At 46.6% G+C, this 12,864-nt stretch overlaps 1 protein-coding gene across 1 annotated transcript in view; it reads right to left on the bottom strand.

The window, feature by feature from the left end:
- kif6 (kinesin family member 6) overlaps positions 1-12,864 on the bottom strand; it is a 118,800-nt gene that overhangs the window by 42,477 nt on the left and 63,459 nt on the right. The window contains exon 12 of the mRNA XM_084097666.1: positions 8,084-8,237. Coding sequence (XP_083953792.1) covers positions 8,084-8,237 — 154 coding nt within the window. The remainder of the gene's footprint in view (positions 1-8,083; positions 8,238-12,864) is intronic.

Raw genomic sequence — 12,864 nt, forward strand, 5'->3', positions numbered from 1 at the left:
TGATAAGAAAATATCCCTACAACTTCAAGACAGTGAACATCAGTGTTCTGTAGCATAAGAAGTGTTATTTTAACATCACTGGGGTTTAGGGGTTCAGGTTATCCTATTCCTACATTAGGTTTATTTAACAACAGAAACTGATTAATCAAATGTAAAAATAAACACTGCTTAGTTTTCACTGCATGAATTAAATATACTGATTCTTATTAAAGCTACAAAAGTTAGCCTATTCAGCCAAAAGCAGTGAGTGATTTTCTTTGTCTTTTGTTCATGACCCCAGTTATTGCAAGCCGTTGCAATATGCAATTATGCATATTGTAATATATACATTTGCAATATTTCGATATATTGTGCAGCCCTAATATTTAAGCCAATCACAAGTTTTATTCTTCAAAATGTATCACTAAGTATATAGCCTAAAGCATATGAATAATATACTTTTCATTATATTAATGTCCAAATATTGCTTACCAGATAATGTGATTTATAGGCTGTAAAACTGAATTAATTTCAAATATGAAGACTTAGAAATATTTGACAGGCCTTCCCGTTTTGGGACAATTTATCCCGTTTATAGACGAGGTTTGAACAATAGCTGAGTGCACAGGAACCTGCCTGATAAATGTATTTCATTGCCAAGATGTCTTGGGCCAAGACATAACGTTGGCTAATACATTTACTGGAATAGAGCAGTGTAAATATTGCATAGGGTCATCCTAAACCTTACAGTAACAGTATACTACTTATGACACTGACTGATTTCAGTTCAGCAATCAGCGACTGTTGTTATGCACTGGGCTAACGTTTGCAGGTTAATTTGCACGTTACAGTTCTGTAATTTTGGCAATGTTCACTGCATATTCCACAAATGAACATAACGGACATGCAATACTTACATTACATTATCACACCAAGTACTCTCAGTCACTAATGGCCCTTTCAGATAGGACGCGGACCGCGCTGCGCTATGAAATGAAACCGATATATTTCAATGGCTTGCGCCGCGCGACTTGGACCAAAGCGGAGCTCAACGAGCTCGCGCGCACGCCGCGGTCAAAGTTTAAAATAGTTCAACCGTTGCCGCTGCGTGGCCAATAAAAACGGTGCATCCAAACAACCGCAGAAATCAAAATGAAAACTCCGCCTACTTTTGCTCTGGCCAGCGTAACGCAAATCAATCTGTATCTGATTCTGAAGGGCTACATTTTTTTCTCCATTTAATAATGAACTATTTCGTCAGAAAGATATTTCTTATGAAAGAAATACAGTTACAAATTCAAGCATTTTCAAGCATTTTATCTAAAATTCAAGCACTTTTCAAACCTTGAAAACACAACATCAAAATTCAAGCACTTTCAAGGATTTCAAGCACCCGTACGAACCCTGCTTGCTCCTTTCTACTGGTGGCTATATTGTGCAGAATGGCCCATGCAGCCACTATCTGTGATGCCCACTCTGGTGACTCTGAAGCGCCGAACACAGTTGAAATGTGCCTTTAGGATGCCAAAAGTCATCTCTATCTTCACTCTTCACTTACTGAGGGCCACATTGAAGCTGTGCTGTGGCCCTATCTGAGGGTCATGATGGGGTTATTGTGTAGGTTTTTCTAGCTCAGTTCAAATTAACAGTGTTTTGTACTGTACCAAATTTAACTTGCTTTCCTCAAAGTGCTGACACAACACAGACTCATGGAAAATTTGTAAGACAAGCACTGGAGCCAGGCCATTTGGCATCCAAACTTGATCATACAGTATGTTCATGACCACAAGTCGTCTGCAGATGAAATGTTTAGTAGATCATTGTTATATCTGTTAAAGTTACTATTAATTTAAAGATTCATCTCACAGAAAATAATCATCTCACATATTCACATCATCTCTACCTGAACATTATGGCTGTGATAGGACTTAATCTGCCTCATGTTCCCTAGAGCAGTGGAGATTGGAGCAATAGACTGCATACATGTTGCAATGACTTGGGAATCCTATCATAAGATTAACAGAAGAAGAATAAAAAAGATTCAAAATAATTCTTAACATGTATTATAATGTATAGTACATTTGTGAAATTAGCTTTTTGAAAAAAATAAAATAAATTGCTCATGTGATGTCACCCTATATATCTTACTGGCAATTTTATAAAAGCCCTCTTTTATGGACATGGTCGATAAATGTCCGGGGAACACTATTAATGAAGCTTTTCATGTACTCCTGCAGAGCGAGGACCACCTTGCGAATGGTTCGACAAACATATGTTTTCCCCTAGCTTCTGTGCGTCACCCACTGTGCAAGAATGTACCACTTGCAAAAAAAAAAAAAAAAACAACGCAATACAATTTGCGGTACAGTAAGTGCATGAATTCGACGTGTTAAATTCTTTATGTGCGGCTCAAGAAGTTCGCAAAGATAAGACATTCCTTCCGCGGAAAATCTGTATCTTTCATACAAGTAACTATCAGTTAAGGCAAGGGGATTTTGTCTGGCTAAAAACTCTTTCTCTACAAAGTGCTCGTCAAACAATTTGCGCTGAGATGTCCACCGGATTTGGAAGAAAAGGTGAAGTCATTGCAACAGACACTTGGAATAAGTTACGTCACCTATATGTTTCTTTGCTCTCAGCTGATTGGTCAAACTTCAGTCTGAGATCTTGAATCCAGAACATAACCTGCCCCGGAGCAGGTTAGCCGTGCAGCGTAAGATACGATGGCAACGAACACCGATTAAAGCCGAGCTACTTTCATAGTACCTAAAACCCAGGGTTGGCGGAAACTAAACTGAAACATAGCTGGCTAGCCACCTAATCCGGCTTCATGGTACAGGCCCCAGGTATAACCATTCAATCAGAGTACTCAGCAGATACTGCACTCACTACCACCAGTCCTAGCCTTCCTGACCACTTCCTTGGGTGAGAATTTATACACATGGGTACAACCATTTCTCAGCAATAATCACAAGGGAAAGTATTAAAGACCATGAACATGTGTTAAAGATCAAGTAAAAAATATTAAAAGATCAAATAACCCCATTTCTTTCACCACACAAATTTAAATAACACAGCACAAACTTCAGTTCAACAATAATTAGAGGAAGTAAACATCAATAACTTAATTCCACCCCCTTACCCACCATACTTGGTATCTCCCACTCCCATGATGCAACACAGCACAGGTATAAAAAGCATGACAAAAGTCCATTCCAGTCTTTTACTCAAATCAAGATGGCTGCCACCATGTATGCTGATCCAGGTGATAATCTACAGTTTGTGGAAAGCTTAAATGTCCACCGGGTTAGTCCTCAGGTAGCCAGTCTGAGACACAACAGTCCTAGTTGTAGGTGTATGGTTGTGTGGGTCTGTGGTTAATCCAGCTCTCCCTTCGCTGGTACATCAAGGTACATAATGAGTCTTTTAAAAACCCAAGTATGTATTCATGTGTTTTCTAGAAAGGGCTAACAAGGGGAACACAGGGAACAGAGGGTAGCTCTGTGACAAGCACATTCCAAGGCCCAGTTTTATGCGGGGCCCATCTCTGACTCTTGGATCTTGGTGGACTAGCACAAACAAATGTCCAACGCCATTAGATAAGGATGTTAGGACAACTGACAGAGACATATTAGAGGGCAAGTGTAAAACCACTAGTTCTGTCAGGACCACTACCATCAAATACGATTGACAAGTAGCATACAGTTTGGATTGGCGGTATGGCTCCGTTCTGGGCGAGAACTCCCTGCGCATCCATGCAGCCTAGCAAGCATAAGAGCAGGGAGAGCAGCAATAACCCCCCTTGGGGTAAACAGAACAGAACCAACATAAAAGTTTGCAAATATATTTAATTCAAGATTTTAAAGTACAACATAATTTGAGAATTTATTCTGATTCAAGGGGAATCAGAATGCCAAACTGACTGGACGAGAGGAGGAGCTGGGGATGGAGGACGGTATTAGCTCCTGAGAAACGCGATAGCTGCTGATAATACTGAAGAAGCTTATATATGTATACGGTGATAGGAGTCGTATTCCTATAGGTAGATGTGGATCAGCTGAGGGTCAGCTGATGCGAGCTTGACTAACGTGACCTGCCAGAACTAACACTACGCTTGATTACCAAGCCCCAGAAGGACAGGACTTCCACACGGTCCACACGCAGTTTCTGACCTTCACCTTTCTTGAGACTAATTCCTAAGGTTTAGGCCTGGGCCGCCATCCCTTAAGCCGCCTTTCCACTGCACACGACAAACGACAGCCGTCAGACCGGAAGTCATTCATTTCCAATGGAGAGTCGTACGGGAGCTGCGGGGAGTTCCGATCATATGCGTATGCAGAAATTTCAGATCCGATTTGAGCATCGGATGCGTTGAAATATATGAACTTCTGCGGCTAGACCCTATGCGACCGGTCGACCGGATGTGATGTATTCTAATCAAAACTATGAGCGCAAATCTAGAATTACCAATATTTTAATACTTTAACGTAACTGCTATCCCTGCAAAATGCCGGCTATTAATAATTATGGCTGAAAAAAATATTTTAGCATTATTTATATTGATTAGCTCTATAAAATCGACTCTTTTTTATTTTAGATGTATTGAGGGTAATTTGTTTTGTGTGGATATATTCATCCATGCATGCATTACATTCATCAACATTAAAATCTTTCCATTTTTTACCATTGTGAATAGCCGAGGGTAACGGTTGTTTCACGACCAATTTCAAAGTTCCGTGCGACTGACACTAGGGGCCGAAATGCGACAATCGTATGCGAATGTCGTGTGCAGTGGAAAGGGGGCTTTAGGATCTTGTGGATGTAGCAACAGTGGCTAATACAAAGAGAGGCCACAAGAATCCACCCAAATCCATTCATAACTATGTTTGAAAACCTTACAATTTATGTAAACTACAAAACATAAATTTTATATTTCAGAATTCAGAATTTCACTTTGTCATTCCTCTGAGAATTTGCATACACACAGAACATACAGAATTTATTGTATTCTACATATTGTAGAATACAATAAATCAGAATAATTTAAATATAATACAAACATTTCACCCACACAGTTAAGCAACCATGCTAAACCTACAAATAACAATATATTTAGAAACAGTACCAGCAGCAAAAAGTGCATTTAATGTCCTTGACAAAGTGCTTAAATGTGCTTGAAAAAGGGCTGTCAACATGCTGTATCAATGGTCGGGAGAGATTGGGTGTGAACTTGTATGTGTGTGTATGTATATGAATGAATGTGGGGTGGGGAGAGGAGGGGACACAATCTGTTCACCATCCTGATAGCTTGTGGGAAGAAGCTGTTCAGCATCCTGCTGGATCTACAGCAGACAGTGCTGTAGATCCAGCCTTTTCCCGGATGGCAAAAATGAGAACATACAATAAGAAGGGTGGAGAGGGTCCTTTATGATGGAGGTGGCTCTGAGAATACAGCAGTGCTGGTAGATCTCCATCAAGAAAGGTAGAGGGGCACCAATTATTTTCCTGGCTGGCTTCACTATCCTGTCAAGCTGTTGTTGTTCATGAGCCTTCCAGCTCCCAAACCAAGAAGTGAGGCTGTAGGTCAGGATGCTTTCGATGGTTCCCCGGTAGAACGTGGTAACAAGATGAGTGGGGAGACCTGTCTCAGGAGAGGGTGTAACTGCTGCTGAGCTTTTTTGACGACTGCTGCGGTGTTAGTGGTGGAGGCAAAGTTGTCAGACAAATGAACACCCAGAAATTTGATGATATTGACCCTTTCCACAGGTAGCACAGTCAATGGTCAGTGGTGGTGATTTACCCCTCCTAAAATCTTTCACCATCTCTTTTGTTTTGTCCATGCGGAGGGCGAGGTTGTAAGTCTGGACCATGCTGTAAGCCGCTCCACATTCAACCTGTATGCAGACTCATCGTTGTCATTAATGAGACCCACCGCTGTTGTTTCACCAGCATACTTAATAATATGGTTGGTGCCGACTCTAGCTGTGCAGTCATGGGTAAGCAGACAGAACAGCATGGGGCTTAAGACGCAGCCTTGGGATGAGCCTGTATTTACTGTGATGGTTCTCGAAAATTGGCTGCCCACCTTGACTGTCTGCCACCACTGTGTCAGGAAGTTAAGGACCTTTTAAGACTGAACATTAGTTCATTAGAACATTAGACTGGGGAGTCCGAAAAGCCAGTTTGTGATTGGTCCCCGCAGATTTGTAACGGAAGCAGGATAGAAAAATTTACAGGTTTCCAGTCTGAGCTGCAGGGCGAAATCAAATCGCCGGCAGATCGGGCTGGGTTTACCCGGATAGAATACGGATAGAATAACCTTGCTAGCCAGCAAGCTAAGGGGACGCGGCCTGGCAGTGTACGTCAACAAATTGTGCTGTCAAAATGCCATGGTGGTTTCTACTTATTGCTCTCAGCATGTAGAGCTAATGAATGTAAAATGCCGACCCTTCTGCATGCCGCGGTAGCTGACAGAAATCATCATAACGGCTGTTTATGTACCACTGAGCGCTAACATGCAGGAGGCAATGTCAGAGTTCTACAATAACATCAGTGAGCAGCAGATGCTTTCTTCATTGCAGCTGGAGATTTCAACCAGGCATGTCTTAAATCTGTTCTGCCTAAATTCATCAGCATGTGAATAATGCAACCGGGGGAAGAACACACTAGATCTGGTGTAGCTATCTATACAAACATTAAGGATTTATGTAAAACAGCCCCCCTCCATCATATTGGCAACTCTGACCACCTGGTTGTTATACTTGTACCAGCATATAGACCTAGAGCGAGACAGACCAAGCTGGCGGTCAGAAAAATTAGAATGTGGCCACAGGAAGCCACTTCAGCACTATTTTGAAACCATAAAATAACCACCATCCGAATCGATTAAACTTATTTGAAATATGTAAATAAGTGAGCAGTAGCAGCAGAGAAGTGGCAGTTTTCACATCTCAACATAAATCTCATGCAAAACCTTCAGTGATTCTTTATTTTCAAAGGGTGACATTGTTTTGCATTCAGAATCAGAGCTGCGTGTCTGATTACATCACATTGCTAAGAAAATTAATCAGAAAAAAAAGAAAAGAAAACATGAATTGGTAAGTGGATAATGACAACTATCGAATGACAATGCATTTTAAAACTATTTGCTCAGGTGGTTGCTGGGGGTTATTTTCTTCATCTCTATCAGCTTGCAATGTGATATTCTTTTTGTTAACAACATACATATAGTGTGGGTTTCTAACAAGTTAAGTTTGAGCTATATTGCTCAGGCACACATAACTATTTAGGTCATTACTTTAAAAAAACCTAAGGCTATGGCACCCAGGTTCACATTGCTAAGCCACTCGATATTTTGCCTGGGCCTCACTAGCCCAGATACACATAAGTCAAGTAACTAGTAGTCTGGTCAAGCGACCAGGTACACACTGCAATAGACCACTAGTGTTAAGCCATTCGTCAAAGCAGGTCCAGGCACACAAACATAGCAAACTTGCGGTTCTTATGGCTCTCCGGAGCAGCAGCAGTACATACAGTATGTCGTGTGGATTGATCTGCTTGTTTCGGGGGGGCGGTATCATTCATCTTGTCTCCTGTTATATTATCATATAGTAGCATTGTGTTCAACATTCTAAAGCAGCAAATACACATTTTGGCTTGTCTTGTTCGTTTTCTCGTTTTCAGCTGTGTTGGAGGCAATTTTATATATGCTATTTGTGCAGCAGCAGTATGTCTTACAGTACATGCCACAGCAGCGTATTGGTGTTTGTATTGGCAGTAGCAAGCCCATGTACTTGATCCTGCAGCGGCAGCAGCAATAATCTACAACTACAGCAGCAATATCAGCAGCAGCAGCGTAGCAGATCTATTCCGCCAAGACCAAATACATTAACAGTGTCATGTTCATTACCATGCTAAAATCTTTAGAGAGTTATCATGATAGAAATAATATAATAATAAAATATAGAAATAATAAAGCAACAAGAGAGTGATCATTAGACTGTTTTAGCACCTCAAATGTATCATATTTAAATTAACCTTAAAATTAGGCACAAAATCTTAGGTTTATAAAATAACTATTATTATGAAGTTGAGTAAAGGATACTGATCTCGTTATCACGGTGGGTCACGGTGTCCCGCAGCTTTTGGAGCTCAGCATGTGAATTTCTGTCCTCTCCATCAGACATGCCCTTTAAAAGCTGCTGTCTGCTGCCATTACTCACCCCATTTTGAGCAGAGCGTCTCTCTCGCACTTTCACCTGAAGAGGAAAGAAACTTATTTGATATGTAATACTTTTAAATGTTGTAGAATTACTTTCATGTAGCTAGAATGTGGTCTCCTTTTATTTGAGACAAGAAAATCCTAAACTTTTATTTTTTTACTGTTCAGGGCACAAAAAAATTAATAAAAAAATGACATAACCTAGCACGAGAAGAAGCTAGTTTTAAACACAAAAATATAGTAAATTTTGTTTAATTAATTGCAGCAAACCTATGTCTAATTATTATTATTTTAATTTTAATGTGTTCAACCCTGTTACACACACAACTGCTGATCTGTGCAGTGATCTGCCGACAGTGAGTGTGTTTCTCCCTGGGCGCTTCAGCACACGTGACTTTCGCGGCCCGTGGGCGTCCTCTGTCTTCGCTGCCCTTGATCGTGAGGCGATCTTGGTCTGTATGTTCTCTGTCACTATTGTGACACAGGCATGCAGTCCTGTGTGTCGCCTTCGCCTTTGAGGCAGTGCTGACTCTGGAGTTCTGTCAGAACCGGCCGCAGTGGAACGCTGGTCCTTCCCTGGCCAACACTGACAGAATGCGGAAACTCGACCACGCCCTCTTGCTGGGACGCTATGCCTCCCATGCCCGGCCTGGTCGTTCCGCCGCGCACACTACTGACCTCGCTCTCGGGCGACATCGGTACCTGCGTGATCCTGGGTCAGGTGGTGTCCACTAGAGTGGTCCAGACATGGGCTTAGCCAGGTTGATGTGAGGGGGTCTGGGAATTCATTTTCTCAGCTCCCCCATGTCCCAGGCTGGGCTCTTCGGGTGGCTTCAGCCACCAGAAGCAGACTCAGGTCCGTCTGCACTGATGGTCATCCATCCGTGTGGTCTCCTTAGTCTGCTTCCTGCCAAGGCAACCTCCATGCGGCTCCTCCCCTCAGGCCTTCATCGGCCCTGAGCAGGAGAAGGTCACAGGAGGGCGGCGCTGCCAGTCTCCGCCCCTTAGACTGCCACGCCAGCCTAAGCAGCACTCTTGAGACGGGCAGCTTGGTCGGCGGGGTGGTTGAGGACTGCGCCCAACAGTCTTCGATCTCTCCAGAAGCGGACTGAGGCTTCTGCACTGACGGTCATCCTTCCGTGTGGCCTCCTTAGTCTGCTTCCCGCCGACGCCACCTCCATGCGGCTCCTCCCCTCGAGCCTTCACCGGCCCGAGCATGAGGAGGTCGCTGGAGGCTGGCACCGCCTGTCTCTGCCCCTTAGCCGACTAACACCTGGTTAAGCAGCACTCCTTAGACGGGCGGCTTAGAGTTAGGGCTCAGTTCTTTCAGGAGCTGGTAGCAGGACCACTCCTTCCCCCGGTGGAGGGCTGGAGGAGAATCTCATTCAAAAAGAACTGATGCTCTTTCTCTGAGCCCCAAGAGGCTGTGGATGACAGCATGCGCCGCCCACGGGCCACGCTCCTCTCATCTCCCTCTGTCGCCATACCCCTGCCAGAGCACGCCCCCGTGGGACGCTGGTCCTCCCCTGGCCTCCTCTGGCAGGACGCGGCTAATGACCGTGCCCCCGCACAGGGCCGCTATGCCACCCTCGCCTGGGCCGGTCATTCCGCCTCGCTGCCCCACCGACGGTACGTCTGTGGTTCTTATGACCCCGCTTGCGCAGTTTCTGGAGGCCTGGCTAGAGCTTCCCAGACTGTCCCGCTGGGTCGCGAGAACCATCAGGCTCGGCTACGCGATTCAGTTCGCGCGGTCTCCTCCCCGCTTCAGGGGAGTCCGCTTCACTATGGTCGGTGGCAATGCCCCTGTCATGAGAGCGGAGTTCGACACCCTACTGGCGAAGGGTGCGATCGAGATTGTCCCTCCAGCCGAAATGAAGTCCGGCTGCTACAGCCCTTACTTCATTGTACCGAAGAAATCTGGTGGGTTACGGCCAATCCTCGAAAAGCGTCTTGAACCGCTCCCTTCACAGGCTGCTGTTCAAGATGCTTATGGCCAAACGCATCCTCCAGTGCGTGCGGCCGCAGGATTGGTTTGCAGCGATCGACCTGAAGGATGCCTACTTCCATGTCTCCATTTTACCTCGACACAGACCGTTTCTTCGGTTTGCTTTCGACTGGCGGGCATACCAGTACGCGGTTCTCCCATTCGGGCTAGCCCTGTCTCCTCGCGTCTTCACGAAGGACGTCGAGGCAGCCCTTGTTCCTCTCCGGGAACACGTGGATCGCATCCTGAACTATCTCGACGAATGGCTGATTCTAGCTCACTCTCGAGACCAGGTTTGCGAACACAGGGACCTTGTGCTCCGGCACCTAGCTCGTCTGGGCCTTCGGGTCAACTGGGAGAAGAGCAAACTCTGCCCCGTGCAGAGGATCTCTTTTCTCGGTATGGAGATCGACTCGGTCGCCATGTGCGCGCAGCTTACGAGCGAGCACGCGCAGTCACTGCTGACTTGTCTTCACCAATTCGAGGACAAGAGTGCGGTTCCACTGAAACTATTTCAGAGGCTCCTGGGGCATATGGCATCCGCAGCCGCAGCCGCAGTAATGCCGCTCGGATTGCTTCATATGAGACCGCTTCAGCTTTGGCTTCGCGATCGAGTCCCGAGGTGGGCATGGCAACACGGCACACTCCAAGTCCCAGTGACTCCAGCCTGCCGTCAGACCTTCACCCCGTGGACGAACCTCAGTTTTCTACGGGCCGGAGTGCCGAGTTTCCCGGCATGTTGTTGTATCAACGGGTGCCTCTACCACGGGCTGGGCGCCATGTGCAATGGACATGCTGCCGCGGGCTCCTGGACAGGACCCCAGCGCCTTTGGCATGTCAATTGCCTCGAGTTGCTGGCTGTACGTCTCGCCCTGCACCGCTTCTGTGCGCTGCTCAAGGGTCAGCACGTACTAGTCTGATCAGACAATACCGTGACAGTAGCATACATCAACCATCAAGGTGGTCTACGCTCCCGCCGTATGTCGCAACTCGCTCGCCACCTCCTCATATGGAGTCAGAAGCATCTGAGGTCGCTTCGAGCCATTTATATTCCGGGAGACCTGAACCAGGCAGCCGACGAGCTGTCTCGGCTTCGGCCTCTCGCTGGAGAATGGAGACTCCATCCCCAGTCGGTCCAGCTGATTTGGGATCAGTTCGGCGACGCACAGGTAGACCTGTTTGCCTCCCACGACTCGTCCCACTGCGACCTGTATTATTCCCTGACCGAGGGCACGCTCGACACGGATGCACTGGCGCACAGCTGGCCGCGGGGCCTACGCAAGTATGCGTTTCCCCCAGTGAGCCTCCTTGCGCAGACTTTGCGCAAGATCAGGGAGGACGAGGAGCAGGTCATTTTGGTTGCCCTGTATTGGCACAACCGGACCTGGTTCTCAGAACTGGTACTCCTCGCGACAGCACCTCCCTGGCCAATTCCTCTGAGGAAGGACCTCCTTTCTCAGGGACGGGGCACCCTTTGGCACCCTCGTCCCGATCTTTGGAACCTCCACGTGTGGCTCCTGGACGGGACGAGGCAGGTTTGAGTACCCTACCACCAGCGGTGGCGGCTACCATCACTTCCGCTAGAGCATCGTCCATGAGACATGCCTATGCGTTGAAGTGGAACCTCTTCGTCAACTGGTGTTCTTCTAAACATCAAGAACCCACAAAATGCCCGATCAGTGTCGTGCTTTCCTTCCTGCAAGAAGGGTTGGAGCGAAGGCTGTCTCCCTCCACCCTGAAAGTGTATGTTGCCGCCATTGCCACACATCACGACGCAGTTGATGGTAAGTCTCTGGGAAAGCACGACCTGATCATCAGGTTCCTGAGGGGAGCGAGGAGACTGAATCATCCTCGTCCTCCCCTCGTACCCTCTTGGGACCTCTCAGTGGTTCTAACTGCCCTGCAGAGTGCTCCCTTTGAGCCTCTGCAATCAGTGGAGCTTTAGTTTCTGTCAATTAAGACAGCGCTCCTGGTTGCATTTGCCTCCATCAAGAGGGTAGGGGACCTGCAGGCATTTTCGGTTGACGAAGCGTGCCTGGAATTCGGGCCGGCTAACTCTCACGTGATCCTGAGACCCCGGCCTGGATATGTGCCCAAGGTTCCTACTACCCCCTTTAGAGATCAGGTAGTGAACCTGCAAGCGCTGCCTTTGGAGGAGGCATACCCAGCCTTGGCACTGCTCTGTCCAGTACGTGCCCTCCGTGCTTACGTAGACAGAACGCGGTGTTTCAGGACCTCAGACCAGCTCTTTGTCTGTTATGGTGGGAAGCTGAAGGGAAAGGCTCTCTCCAAGCAAGGTTGTCCCTCTGATAGTGGACGCCATTGCTTTGGCATACCAGCAGCAAGGTCGACCATGTCCCCTTGGTGTGACAGCCCACTCCACTCGGAGTGTGGCATCCTCTTGGGCTCTAGCGCATGGCGCCTCGCTAACAGACATTTGTAGAGCTGCAGGCTGGGCGACACCCAACACTTTCGCGAGATTCTACAATCTCCGAGTGGAGCCAGTTTCTTCTCATGCACTCGCTTCAACTAGCCGGTACTAGATTCTGCTCAGGCGTCTTCGCTTGCTCGCCATTCCTCTCCACGGACGGGATACGTGTGATATTTTCCTCAGGTGAGCCTAATAAGCCCTGAGTCTCCTCTAGCACTGTCGACGTCAACGCCAGAGTTATGCCACTGG

The sequence above is a fragment of the Abramis brama genome, assembly GCF_963993115.1.
Source record: "Abramis brama genome assembly, chromosome: 21".
NCBI classification, from domain to species: Eukaryota; Metazoa; Chordata; class Actinopteri; order Cypriniformes; family Leuciscidae; genus Abramis; species Abramis brama.